The sequence below is a fragment of the Hyperolius riggenbachi genome, chromosome 2, assembly GCF_040937935.1.
Source record: "Hyperolius riggenbachi isolate aHypRig1 chromosome 2, aHypRig1.pri, whole genome shotgun sequence".
NCBI lineage: Eukaryota > Metazoa > Chordata > Amphibia > Anura > Hyperoliidae > Hyperolius > Hyperolius riggenbachi.
Window position 1 is genome coordinate 513,043,883 of NC_090647.1, and position 14,936 is coordinate 513,058,818.

At 47.0% G+C, this 14,936-nt stretch overlaps 1 protein-coding gene across 18 annotated transcripts in view; it reads left to right on the forward strand.

The window, feature by feature from the left end:
• LOC137547218 (uncharacterized) overlaps positions 1–14,936 on the forward strand; it is a 742,288-nt gene that overhangs the window by 170,242 nt on the left and 557,110 nt on the right. For 12 of the 18 annotated variants that reach the window (XR_011026524.1, XM_068270550.1, XM_068270548.1 and 9 more), the window contains one exon: positions 7,633–7,714. The exons of the other annotated variants lie outside the window; for them this stretch is intronic. Coding sequence is in view for 11 of the 12 variants with exons in the window: in XM_068270550.1 (XP_068126651.1) it covers positions 7,633–7,714 (82 nt within the window). In the remaining variant the exon portion in view is untranslated. The remainder of the gene's footprint in view (positions 1–7,632; positions 7,715–14,936) is intronic. 18 annotated transcript variants of the gene reach the window in all.

A 14,936-nucleotide genomic window follows, 5' to 3' on the forward strand; every position in this document is an offset into this window, starting at 1 on the left:
TCTACCTTTCTACTAAATAGATTTGGTAAGTTTGTACAATCACTGATGGGCACATTAACGCTGGGAACACGATGCAACTTCTAGTCCGATAGATGGGAATCGGTCGATTATTTCTGACATGCCCGATCTGTTTCTGATCGAGAAAAGGATCAATTTTGCAAAGTTATCATCGGAAAATGGATCCCTTTATCGATCTGGAGCAGTTTATACATGTACATATGGTACAACTTCTGTCCGATCACTTGTTGATCGTATGGGAAATTGTATTGTGTGTTCTCAGCATAAGGCATATGAAAGGGGGAGGTTAGTGTTATGCCCAGGAGAGGGGAGGTTAGTGTTGGGCACTCAGGTTAGTGTTGGGCATCAGAGAGGATAGTGTTTGGAAGAGGTTAGGAGTGAGTGCCGGCCAGATCAGCTGTTCATGCACAATCTGCGGTTGTCGGCCTAATACATGAGTATCACAATTCTGGGCAGTCCACAGTTTGCTCAAACAGATACAACCCCCTCCCTAATAACATACAGAGAGGAACATGTCTCTGTGGAACTACAAGTCCCAGCATAGCATGCTGATAATTCAGCAGACACTTTAGAAGTTTTTTGCTTTTAAACTGTGGGCCATCTCTCTCTCTCCAGCACTCTCTTCTATATTCTTAAGCTACATGCACATATGCGAGAATCGTTTCAGCCACCGATCGTTATATGTGCACAATGGCCGCTAATTGATATTGCACCATTAAATATCTGCCCAGTCGGATTCTTAACGACCACCGATGGTCGCGCACGACTGTTGTGCAATGCTTTTTTACAGTCCCCGCCGACCATTGGAACCGTTCTGTTGTCCACTGATCGTCGTCCTTCTGCCCCCCCCCCCCCCCTCCATGGCAACAAAACACATCGCTAGTTTTAAGGCTAGGGATGTGTCTACACAACATCGTTCCGCGAATTGTCACCCGTGTGTATTTATACTTGTGTGTATTTATACTTACCTGGGGTTTCCTCCAGCCCCATAAGTGACGTGGGCCCCATCACTGTCCTCTTGCTACGCCTTCTGGCAATCTGGCCAGTTTTGCGCTTCTGGGCATGTGCTGCCACACACACCCTCACCACGCTCCCTGCCCAGGAGCATTCTGGGCCTACACAGTACTACTGCATAGGCTGCTCCCGGCTGCCGGACTGCGATAGGGGGTGCAAAGGAAAGCGCGGCCAGCCAGATTACCGGAGGGGATTACAAGGCACGGGAGCTGCTGGAGAGGGAGACCGCGCTTCTCACGGGGCTGGAGGAGGCCTCAGGTCAGTATAAATACACACATATGCCATTCAGGTTTTGTTTAACTTTTCTATATTATGCTCTTTGCTCTGTTTTACCATTACCACATACACAATCACACAACACACACAATATTACTACATACACAGTCACACAACACACACAATATTACCGCGCACACAGTCACACAGCACACACACAATATTACCACATACACAATCACACAACACACACACAATATTACCACATACACAGTCACACCACACACACACACACAATATTACCACATACACAATCACACACAATATTACAACATACACAATCACACAACACACACAATAGTACCACATACACAGTCACACCACACACACACACACACAATATTACCACATACACAATCACACAACACACACACAATATTACCACATACACAGTCACACCACACACACACACACACACACACACACACACACACACACACACACACACACACACACACACACACACACACACAATATTACCACATACACAATCACACAACACACACAATATTACCACATACACAATCACACAACACACACAATATTACCACATACACAATCACACAACACACACACACAATATTACCACATACACAGTCACACAACACACACACAATATTACCACATACACAGTCACACAACACACACAATATTACCACATACACAGTCACACAACACACACAATATTACCACATACACAGTCACACAACACACACAATATTACCACATACACAGTCACACAACACACACAATATTACCACATACACAGTCACACAACACACACAATATTACCACATACACAATCACACAACACACACAATATTACCACATACACAATCACACAACACACACACAATATTACCACATACACAATCACACAACACACACAATATTACCACATACACAGTCACACAACACACACACACTATTACCACATACACAGTCACACAACACACACACAATATTACCACATACACAGTCACACAACACACACACAATATTACCACATACACAGTCACACAACACACACACAATATTACCACATACACAGTCACACAACACACACACACTATTACCACATACACAGTCACACAACACACACACAATATTACCACATACACAGTCAGTCAGACACACTGTGACTCACTCCTCACTCATAAGAACTGCTGTGCACTTATGTGAATGAGTGGGCGGGGCAGGGGGCGGATGCAGCACAACAGCAGCTTCCCCCTCCTCTATGGGAATTCTGCACACTGCAGGACAGCATATACTGCTATTATAATACATGCTGTATATGTACATGTGAATGTATATGGGAGAGACTAGGAGCGAGCCCGACTCACGCTCTGCTCCCTTCCTATGTCTGCGGGGGCGTGGCTTAGCCCGTTGGGGGCGGAGCCTGGTCCCGAGCATTGACTGAAAATTAGGGGCGGAGCATAGCTCGAGCCTCTCGATCCTCTCTTCTCGTCAGACAGGGACGCGGCTCAGCTCAGGAGGAAGAGTGGGCGGTGCTGCAAGTAAGTACAGGGGCGGGGCAGCCACTGATCAGAACAGTAACCTGAGTGCCTATAAGCTGAGATGCGGCCATATATATGGATGAGGAGGAGGAGCGCAGTCTTTCCGCCCCTCCTGGTGGCCCCTCCCCGGCTGGAATCTCCGGCTTTATGCACTCTTTAAACGTTTTTTTACCATTTCAATGTGTTGTTCAATTTCATTCTGCCATTATTAATGTGTAACGTACAGTGTGATTTGAAACTGTATATATATATAATATACATCCATATATACATCCACATATATACATACAGGGGAGAGCATAGAGCGTGCCCCGACTCTCGCCCGGTGGAGGTGTTGGGGGCGGAGATTGGAATGTTGGGGGCGGGTCCGAGTCCCGAGCATTGACTGACGGGCTCGAGCCTCTCCCCTTGTTCAGACGAGGATGCGGCTCAGCTCAGGAGGAAGACGTGGGCGGTGCTGCAAGTGAGTACAGGGGCGGGGCAGCCACTGATCAGAACAGTAACCTCAGTGCAGTGCCCATAAGCTGAGATGCGGCCATGTAGGATGAGGGGGAGGAGCGCAGTCTCCCCGCCCCTCCTGGTGGTCCCTCCCCCAGCTGGAATCTCGGGCTGTATGCGCTCTATACACGGTTTTGTAGCATTTCAATTTGTGCATTCTCCCATTAATAATGTGTATCATGTACAGTGTGATTTGAAAATATATATATATATATATATATATATATATATATATATACACACAGGGGAGAGTCAGTTTAAAGAGCGAGCCCCGGACTCTCGCTTCTTTCTTACGTTGGTGGAGGTGTGGCTTAGAATGTCGGGGGCGGAGATTGGAATGCTGGGGGCGTGGCTTTGGAATGTTAGGGGCAAGGCTTAGCTCGAGGCTCGATCCTCTCCTCTTGTTTGGCAACTCAGATAAATGCAGCTGCAGGGGAGAAAGACGTGGACGACAAACTCCCCAACACCTTACTATCTAGTTATCTGGCTTGCAGTCACTGATATGTATCCCCTTTTCTTATTTCTTTCTGCTTCATACACAATTAGGAATGACAGCTGAATGAATTGTGCGTCCCCCTCCTACACTGCACCCTGAGGCTGGAGCCTCTCCAGCCTATGCCTCGGCCCGGCCCTAGTGCTGCAATTAAGTAAGTAAGGGGGCGGGGCATCTATTAAACAGAACAGTACCTTGCCATACCCCATAGTTGGCGCTTGTTGGCTGGAATTACATAGAAGGGGGTGGAACCATCCAGGATCAGGCCCCTCCCTGTCGGCACTGAAGGGAGGACAGCTGCAGATGGTAGCTACAGACAGCTGACATGCGGCCATGTAGATGATGGGGGGGAGGAGCGCAGTCTCCCCGCCCCTCCTGGTGGTCCCTCCCCCTGCTGGAATGATAGGCTTTATGCACACTATACAGGTTTTGCCCATCATGACAATGTGTGCATTTCTCTAATTAAATCATATCTGATGTGGACAGTGTGCTTTTTAAATGCACTACAGAAATGATTTTGTGCAGTTCCCAAACAGTACTGCCAGAGCAGGATCATCCACATGGCACCCTAGGCAGGTGCCTGGGGCCTAATGTGTGTCAGGGGGCTCTACTGCCAGTTTGACCCTCTAATTTCAGGTTACCAAAAGGACCATAGGAGCAGGTGGGCAAAACCTTGCTTATGGCCACATTTCATCGTAATCCAATTCAGCACCCATTAGGTCCCAGGCACCTGCCTAGGTTGCCTGTTAGATGATCTTTCCAGAGGTCCCTCAAAACATCTGGCAGATTATAATGAGCAGATACTGTATATTGCACAAAAAGATTGTAGTCATCAATCAATAGACATGTGGCATGAAACATGTATAGTCTATAAATGCATATTTTGTTAAACTAATCGTATATAAACGTGGTGCAGCCATGAAAATGGATGAAATCCAATTATATTAAAAACACGAAGGCTTTGTTCACATCTAAAATCAAAATTGCTGACGCCAGCGATTTTTTTATTTTTTGCGTGCTTTTTTTCCCCTCCCGGCGCTCCACTGCGCGCTACGATTTTATACAAACCGCTTTTGCAGAGCGATTCTGTTTTTTCACTTCCTGACATCAGTCAGCAAGTGAACTCTTTCACCCGGAAATGAATAAATACAATGTATTTATTCATGAAAACGCGAACGCAATTTTTTTTCATATACCTTCCATTGTAACAAAATCACCCTAAAAATGGTACATGCAGCGCTTTGCTGAGCGGAAAGCCAACGAAACGCGCTGATATGAACTATCCTATAGGGACTTATTACACAAGCGCTTTTAGGGCTATTTTGAAAATCGCCGGGCTGAAAAAATGCGAAAAACGCCCTCGGTGTGAACTAGCTCTTATTCGTAAAGAAAAAAAAATGGCACTTATCAATCCCTAATGCCTAGTAAACTCAATGCAATTTCCCATCAGATTGACGGTCAAATCGATTATTTCCGACAGGTCCAATCTAATTTCTGACCGATTTTCCAACCACTTCTTTACAAAATTGTCCAGAAAACAGATTGGCGCTGTCGGAAATAATCAGTTTGACTGTCAATCTGATGGAAAAATGGATTGTGTGTACTGGGCATTGTGTTTTCTAGTACACATGTAAATGATCCAATATACCTCCTGTCTACATCTGTTTAATGAACATCTATAACAAGAGGGATATGGAGGCTGCCATACGTGAACCTGAACTCTTGCACAGAACAGAAGGAAGACATAGAGAAAAGTACCCTGTATGTATTTAGAGAGTTTCATTCCCCCTCATGTGTGACTAATCACAAGTTGTAATTTGATCTCTCCCTGTGTCACATGACTGCCACGGCAGAGATGGCAGATAAGCTCATTTGAAAGCACAGGCTGTAAACAATATGTCTGCTTACATTAATTAGGAAGTAGAAACAGTGCAGATTTATTTTAAGATTTGTATCAGCTGTAACAAAGACTTTTTTTGTTTAAAGGTTATTATGCTGTTGCATATCTTTTAGAGCAGAGATGACGTTATGAGTTCAGGTCCGCTTTAAATGTTGCCTGGCTGCCCTGCTTGATCCTCTGTCTCTCGGGCTAGGAACACACATAGCAGAAGCGCTAGCGTTGCAGAGAACGCAGCGTTTTTGGCGCTAATGGAAGTCAATGGGCCGCATCAAAAAACGCATATAAAAACTCATATGCGTTTTCAGACATGCGTTTGGAAACACGCTGGTTTTGTTGCATAATTATCAAAAACGCACATAATGAACATCAATGGTAACGCAATGGTATGCGTTTTTCATGTGTTTTATATGCATTTCTTTTTATTATTTTCTGATGTGTTTGCGCTTCCTGTTGTCTTCCTAGTGATTTGCATAAAACGCAATCGAAAAACACATAAAAAACGCATACAAAACGCATATGCGAATCGCAAACGCATAAAAATGCCCGTAAAATGCTAGAAAAATGCATATGCGGAAAAAAACGCAACGCACCATGTCTGTACAGCACCTGTGGTCCCCAGCGATCGCGGTCACAAGGCCCCCAAGTGCACAAACTGCACATGTGCAGCGTAGTATGTCCAAGTCAGAGGGCGCTGACCACACTGACCAGGACTAATAACAGCGGGAGTGATAGGGAAGGGGGGCAGATGTCGGGCAGCGGGAGGTGCAGTAAGCCTATGCACACCTCCCCACACAACACACAGGACGTTGCTTTGTGGATTTGTTTAGGACTCGGGTATCCTTTAAGTCTGGTACACACTTTTAGGGCTTGTTCACACTGCAGGCGTTTTTGTTATTTTTTAAGCGCGGGCGATTTTTCAAAATCGTCCTGAAAGCGCTTACACAATGATTCTGTATGGCAGTTCACATATGAGCGGCTTGTTTGCGTTTCGCTTTGTAAAGTGGTGTTTGAGCCATTTTTGAGGCAATTTAGCTTCATTGGGAAGGTAAAGAAAAAAACATGAAACGCTCACAAAACTGCTTTGTGGAGCGATTGCGTTTGCGTTTTTAAGAATAAATACATTGTATTTATTCTTTTCCGGATCAAAGAGTCCACTTCCTGACCTGCGTCAGGGAGTGAAATGCCAAAACGCTTGGGAGAAACACGTTGGATACCGCTAACCACGAAAACGAATCACCCACCCAAGCGTCGGGAATTGGAAAAAAAAGCCTCAAAAAAGCCCACCGCGGATGGACATGCGAGCGGAATGCAATGTGAACAAAGCCTTAGGGCTCAAACCCACTAGCAGCCTTTTCAAAGCGCTTGTGACTTGAAAAGCTCTTGTTAATGTAATGCTATCTTACTGCTAGTGGTTTCCAGGCCTCCGTTATCATTGGCCAATCACTGACCAATTTTACCACCTTTATGTAGTCCATAAGACCCCATTCATACTTGCGTTTTCAACCGGCGTTTTGCAGGACTGATTTTTCCGCGATTTCACGCAGAAAAATCACTGAACACTGCTGCGATTTTGATGCGATCGCGTTTAGCGCTTCTATAGCACTGAAACGCAATCATCGGGAAATCGCCTGAAAATGGTGCAGGCGACGTGATTGCGTTTTTGCCCGTTTTGGGGTGATTTGCGGCGATTAGCGCAAATCGCCCAAGTAAGAACGGGCCCATAGGGTTTCATTTTCGTTATCGCTTTTAAAAAGCGTTTGAGCATTTTGCCGAAATCGCAGGCAAAACGCTTTAGTGTGAATGGGGCCTAAATGTATTTTTTGTGGTGCTGATCGTATATAAACAATAGAATACAATCATATTAACAACTCATTCATGAAAAATTTACATATGCCATTCACTCTTCAATCCCTTAGGTTTTCCAGCATACGTGTTGGAGATCGGGGAACGCAGCGGACGAGACCATGAGCAGCAGGACGGTGGCGGCAGCTGGAGCAGGTGAGATTACAATGCATAGGGACTGGGGGGGGGGGGGGGGGGCACATTTACATTTGGGGGGACAGCAGCCAGGTGGTGAAGGGTAGCGTCACAAGGCCAATTCCCCAGAGATTTCATGGTGAAATTGATTGGGAATTGGCCTGCAGTGTATGTGCAGCCGACAGATCTTTTTCCGAGTTGATTCGATCAGAGAGGGATCTGTCCCTTCGTCAATCTGCCCAAACATTGCTAGATGTATGGGCACCTTAAAGGAAAATTTATGGCTAACTTCAATTCAAAAAGGAAGCTTAATGTGTGCATGGGGAGCTGTGCGGATCCTTACCGGACCTCCCGTGCTCTGGTGTCTCCCTCCGCTCTCCGGTAATAATCCAAATTCTCCTCTTCCTGTTCGTCGCGGTCATTGACCTCTGACCCGGACATCCTGCGCTGTGCATGCGCAGTATATCCGCCAAGGCGTATCTTTTCTCCACATTGACGCCATATGATGTAAGCGCATTCAAGTGGTCGCAAGACACCCTAGTGCATATACTGAGCATGCACAGCACCGTATGTCCCGGTCGGAGGTCACCGACCACGCCGATGAGGAAGAGGAGGAATTGGATTATTACTGGAGAACAGAGAGAGGCGCCGAGGCATGGGAGGTACGGTAAGGATCCGCCCCGCTCCCCATACACACATTAGCGGTCCTTTTTGAATTGAAGTTAGCCCTAAAGTATCCTTTAAGGTGCCCATACATCTAGCAATGTTTGGGCAGATTGACGAAGAGTTATATGTAGGCTGCCCTATTTATTTCCTTTTAATTAATACTCGTTGCCTGGCAGCCCTTCTGCTCCTCTGCCTCTAATACTTTTAGCCATAGACCCCGAACAAGCATAGGCAGATCAGGTGTTCCTGACATCTGTCAGATCTGACAAGATTAACTACATGCTTGTTTCTGGTGTGATTCAGACACAACTGCAGCCAAATAGATCAGCAGGGCTGCCAGGCAACTGGTATTGTTTAAAAGGTAATTAATATGGCAGCCTCCATAGTCTTCTCACTTCAGTTGTCCTTTAAGTTAGCGCTAAGGTATCCTTTAACTGTTTAATCTATCCCTTTCTATGATAGGAGCCTACTCAGTAGCTTGTAAGGTAAAAGTCTTCAGACTGCCTCTGTGCAGATCTAAGACATGTCAGGATACATTAGACCTCTTGCACACTGCAAGCGATTCTGATTCAGATTCCGCTTTTTAATCAGTTTTTACATCCGATTCAGATTCCGATTTGCAGTGTGCAGGGAGCAAACTGCTAATCGGAATCGGATGTAAAAACTGATTAAAATGCGGAATCTGAATCGGAATCACTTGCAGTGTGCAAGAGCCCTCAGTGTTTCTTCTATTCTGGACATCATTAATATGCTCCCTTGCTCTATCTTTTAAATGACAGCTAGTCCATCCTACATATTGAATCTTGCACTATGTGCATGTAATGACGTACAGTATCTCACAGAAGTGAGTACACCCCTCACATTTTTGTAAATATTTTATTATTTCTCTTCACGGGACAACACTGAAGCTATGAAACTTTGATACAATGTGAAGTTAACAGTGTAAATTTGTTATCCCATTAAAATATCTGAACACACAACCATTAAAGGAGCACTGTAATGAGAATAATATGGAGGCTGCCATATTTATTTTCTCTTAAACAATACCAGTTGCCTGGCTATCCTTCTGATCTATTTGGCTGCAATAGTGTCTGAATCACACCAGAAACAAGCATGCAGCTAATCCAGTCAGATCTGACAACAATGTCAGAAACACCTGAACTGCTGCATGCTAGTTCAGGGTCTAGGGCTAAAAGTATTAGAGGCAGATGATCAGTAGGATAGCCAGGCAGCTGGAAGCCTCCATATTCCTATCCCTTCAGTTGTCCTTTAATGTGTAGACAGCTGGCAACAAATATGAGCACCCCCCAACTCCCCCCCCTCCCCCTAAGTGAAGAATGTCAAAATATCTGCCCAAAGCGACAGTATTTTGTGTGCCCATCATTATTTTCTAGCACATCACCAAAATTGTCTGCATCGTCCATTGACTTCCATGTATTTCGCCACCGCTGGGTTGCAGCAGAAGTCTGAGGGTAATGCGCTGTTGACTTTGCATCGAGTTTGCGGCTGATCGGGAACTTCCGACGCGACGCAGTAAGTGTATTAGGTCACATAGACTTTCATTGCTGTTGTGTTACCCTGTGTGCACAAAGTCAGGAATCCGAGGAGGAACCGCACACCACTGTGGAGGTGCTGGACCTGAGTAACAGTCAATGATAAATCCAGAAGGTCCGCACACTCATATGTAGACCAAGTAACCCATTCTGTGTGTTTACCTTGACAAAGGGGACCCCTCGGGGCCCCGAAACGAATCGTTGGTTATGGAAGGGAATTGTGTCACGTTTTTTGAATAAAACAGCAGACTTGGTCTACATATGAGTGTGCGGACCTTCTGGATTTATCTGTGTGCACAAAGGGTAACACAATGCAAAGATAATGGACAAGCATACAAGGGGCCTTAGTAGCACCCTGTACATTTATCTCTGGTCAGCAGCTGCCAATGTGTGGTGCCCATACGCAGTACAATAACAAACATTCCCATCTATTTGATCTAAACGATCGAAACAAATGAAAATCAAAAAATAATCTTTTTCTTTTTTGATCAAGAAAAACTAACTATTATCCCATCTTATTCAATAAAAATCTGATTGTGTTGGAAAAATCTTTATATTCGATCTAACAGAATAATCGAACAAAATTATCGAATTGAAAAAAGACAAAAAAATGGTACCATGTATGGGCACTTTAACAAGAAGCAAGCCAGGTGCAGAAAATCAGTAGCTATGGTATTGTGTCATTACAGTTTTTAAGATATTCTGTATCGAAAAAAGGGCCCCTGGGGGTACTTACCTCGGGAGAGGGAAGCCTCTGGATCTGATTGAGGCTCCTCCCATCCTCCTCTGCGCCATGGTGGTCTCGCTGGGCCCCTCTGAAGCCACAGTGGACACTTTGTCAGGCTGTTGTGCGGTCGCACCTGCAATATTTACCTTCTCCGTCTCCAGCAGGCGCACTAGCGGCTCTTGGCTCAGATCAGGCGGAAATAGCTGATCCCAGTCGGGTCCGCTCTACTGTGCAGGAGCAGGTGACTTGCGCCTGTGCAGTAGAATGGACCTGAATGGGATCGGCTATTTCCGCCTGATCCCGAGCAGAGAGTGGCTACTGCGCCTGTGCTGGAGCCAGGAAGGTAATATTTACATGGCCGCCGTGCGGAGTGGCCCAGCAAGACCACCGTGGGAAGGAGGAGGACGTGGGAAGCCTCAATCGGATCCAGAGGCTTCCCCCTTCCGAGGTAAGTACCCCCCAGGAGCCCTTTTTTTTCGATACAGGTTTTCTTTAAGTGACAGGGCTGTGTATATTGCATGGAGCAGGGCCAGATACTTGGAAAGGTAACGCAGGTCAGGGCTTCAGGCAGCTACTGCCCAAGGAGGCTGAAAGAGGCTGCATATGAAAGAGGGGCTGCAAGTGAGGAGCAACATATAGGAAAGAGTAGCTGCAGCTCAAAGGAACCATACATGACAGAGAGAGGCTGCTGCACATGGATGAGGGGGCTGCACATAAAATGGGAGAGAGCTGCTTTACAACGAATGGAAGTCGCAGGAAAGTTGGTCCAGGGACTCAGACAAGGCTGTCATCTTTATCCCATTTTGAAACTTACAAGGTGCTAGGCCAGGCATGGGCAAACTCGGCCCTCCAGCTGTTATGGAACTACAAGTCCCACAATGCATTTCCCTTTATGAGTCATGGCTGTGGCTGTCAGACTCCTGCAATGCATTGTGGGACTTGTAGTTCCTTAACAGCTGGAAGGCCAAGTTTGCCCATGCCTGTGCTAGGCACTGGGCTGAATACAGTCCTGTTTTCTGAAGCACTTAAACAGCCAAGAAACAGTGAGAGACAGCTTGAGATAAGGTTTTACTGCAGGAAAATTCAAGGGGTCATTATTTCTGCTTTTTTTATGGCTTAAAAAAAGTGTGATTTTTAAAGCTGGAACTGTGACAGTATGATGCAATGTTATAAAAAAAAGCTATATATTTGAAAATAAAAATAAGCTACTGTTATTAGTAGTTATTGCTACTAATGTTCTATTTATTATCCGTACTACACATACAATTCATTATATTATACGTTTTTTTTCCTCACTTCACGTTGTTTCAAGTGTAAAACAATAGCCAGGCATAGGTGCTCCCAGTATATCCAGGCATAGGTGCTCTCATTAAAGCCAGGCATAGGTACTTCCAGTATAGCCAGGCATAGGTGCTCCCAGTATAGCCGGCATAGGTGCTCCCAGTATAGCCAGGCATAGGTGCTCCCAGTATATCCAGGCATAGGTGCTTCCATTAAAGCCAGGCATAGGTACTCCCAGTATAGCCAAGCATAGTTGCTCCCAGTATAGCCAGGTATAGGTGCTCCCAGTAAAGCCATGCATAGGTGCTCCCAGTATATCCAGGCATAGGTGCTCCCATTAAAGCCAGGCATAGGTGCTCCCAGTATAGCCAGGCATAGGTGCTCCCAGTATAGCCAGGCATAGGTGCTCCCAGTATTGCCAGGCATAGGTGCTCCCAGTATAGCCAGGCATAGGTGCTGCCAGTATAGCCAGGCATAGGTGCTCCCAGTATAGCCAGGCATAGGTGCTCCCAGTATATCCAGGCATAGGTGCTTCCATTAAAGCCAGGCATAGGTACTCCCAGTATAGCCAGGCATAGTTGCTCCCAGTATAGCCAGGCATAGGTGTTCCCAGCATAGCCAGGCATAGGTGTTCCCAGCATAGCCGGGCATAGGTGTTCCCAGCATAGCCGGGCATAGGTGCTCCCAGTATAGCCAGGCATAGGTGCTCCCAGTATAGCCAGGCATAGGTGTTCCCAGCATAGCCAGGCATGGGTGCTCCCATTAAAGCCAAGCATAGGTGCTCCCAGCATAGCCAGGTATAGGTGCTCCCAGTATAGCCAGGAATAGGTACTCCCAGCATAGCCAGGCATAGGTGCTCCCAGTATAGCTAGACATAGGTGCTCCCATTAAAGCCAGGCATAGGTGCTCCCATTAAAGCCAGGCATAGGTGCTCCCATTAAAGCCAGGCATAGGTGCTCCCAGCATAGCCAGGCATAGGTGCTCCCAGTATAGCCAAGCATAGGTGCTCCCATTAACCTCCTTAGCGGTATGCCCGACACTGTGCCGGGTATACCGCTCTGTGGCCCCACGAGTTCCCGATAAATAAATAAATATGGCAAATGGCTGTAAATCTTATAGCTAGCACTAAGCTAGCTGGTAAGAGTCTCCAGCACCCCCCAATCCCCGCCGATCCCCCACGATCCCCCTGTTTATACGTTACCCCCCTGGATCCAGCGATAGCGCAACCTCCCGCCACAGCTCCGATCTCTCTATGGGGAGGATGATTTCATCTGCGATCCTCCCCATAGTGATGACCGGAGCTGTGCAAGGAGGCTGCGCCGATCGCTGGATCCAGGCTGGGTAATGTATAAACAGGGGAGCGGCGGGGATCAGGGGTGCCGGAGACTTCTAGCTAGCCTAGTGCTAGCTAGAGGGTTTATAGCCATTTGCCGCATTTAATTAAAAATTGGGCAAAAAGTAACAAAACCTCCTGAGCGGCGTAACGCTCAGAAGGTTAAAGCCATGCATAGGTACTTCCAGTATAGCCAGGCATAGGTGCTCCCAATATAGCCAGGCATAGGTGCTCCCAGTATAGCCAGGCATAGGTGCTCCCAGTATAGCCAGGCATAGGTGCTCCCAGTATAGCCAGGCATAGGTGCTCCCAGTATAGCCAGGCATAGGTGCTCCCAGTATAGCCAGGCATAGGTGCTCCCAGTATAGCCAGGCATAGGTGCTCCCAGTATAGCCAGGCTTAGGTGCTCCCAGTATAGCTAGGCTTAGGAGCTCCCAGTATAGCCAGGCATAGGTGCTGCCAGTATAGCCAGGCATAGGTGCTGCCAGTATAGCCAGGCATAGGTGCTCCCAGTATAGCCAGGCATAGGTGCTCCCAGTATAGCCAGGCATAGGTGCTCCCAGCATAGCCAGGCTTAGGTGCTCCCAGCATAGCCAGGCATAGGTGCTGCCAGTATAGCCAGGCATAGGTGCTGCCAGTATAGCCAGGCATAGGTGCTACCAGTATAGCCAGGCATAGGTGCTCCCAGTATATCCAGGCATAGGTGCTCCCAGTATAGCCAGGCATAGGTGCTCCCAGTATAGCCAGGCATAGGTGCTCCCAGTATAGCCAGGCATAGGTGCTCCCAGTATAGCCAGGCATAGGTGCTCCCAGTATAGCCAGGCATAGGTGCTCCCAGTATAGCCAGGCATAGGTGCTCCCAGTATAGCCAGGCTTAGGTGCTCCCAGTATAGCTAGGCTTAGGAGCTCCCAGTATAGCCAGGCATAGGTGCTGCCAGTATAGCCAGGCATAGGTGCTGCCAGTATAGCCAGGCATAGGTGCTCCCAGTATAGCCAGGCATAGGTGCTCCCAGTATAGCCAGGCATAGGTGCTCCCAGCATAGCCAGGCTTAGGTGCTCCCAGCATAGCCAGGCATAGGTGCTGCCAGTATAGCCAGGCATAGGTGCTGCCAGTATAGCCAGGCATAGGTGCTACCAGTATAGCCAGGCATAGGTGCTCCCAGTATATCCAGGCATAGGTGCTCCCAGTATAGCCAGGCATAGGTGCTCCCAGTATAGCCAGGCATAGGTGCTCCCAGTATAGCCAGGCTTAGGTGCTCCCAGTATAGCCAGGCATAGGTGCTCCCAGTATAGCCAGGCATAGGTGCTCCCAGCATAGCCAGGCTTAGGTGTTCCCAGTATAGCCAGGCATAGGTGCTGCCAGTATAGCCAGGCATAGGTGCTGCCAGTATAGCCAGGCATAGGTGCTCCCTTTAAAGACAGGAAGTAGGTAGATGTCAGTATTAGGTAGCTAGATATGCACCTATCCTGTATCTAAAAGTCCTGTGAGTTCCCCAGATAGCAATATATTATACTGTATTAGGTAGCCAGAAGTCCCCCCCCAAAATAATATAAGGTAGTCAGTGCCCCCAAATAGTAATGAGTAGCCAGAGGTTTCCCCAAAATAGTCCTAGGTAGCCAATGGTGCCCCCAAATAGTATTAGCTAGCCATAGGTGCCACCGAGGTATTAGGTAGCAGGCGGT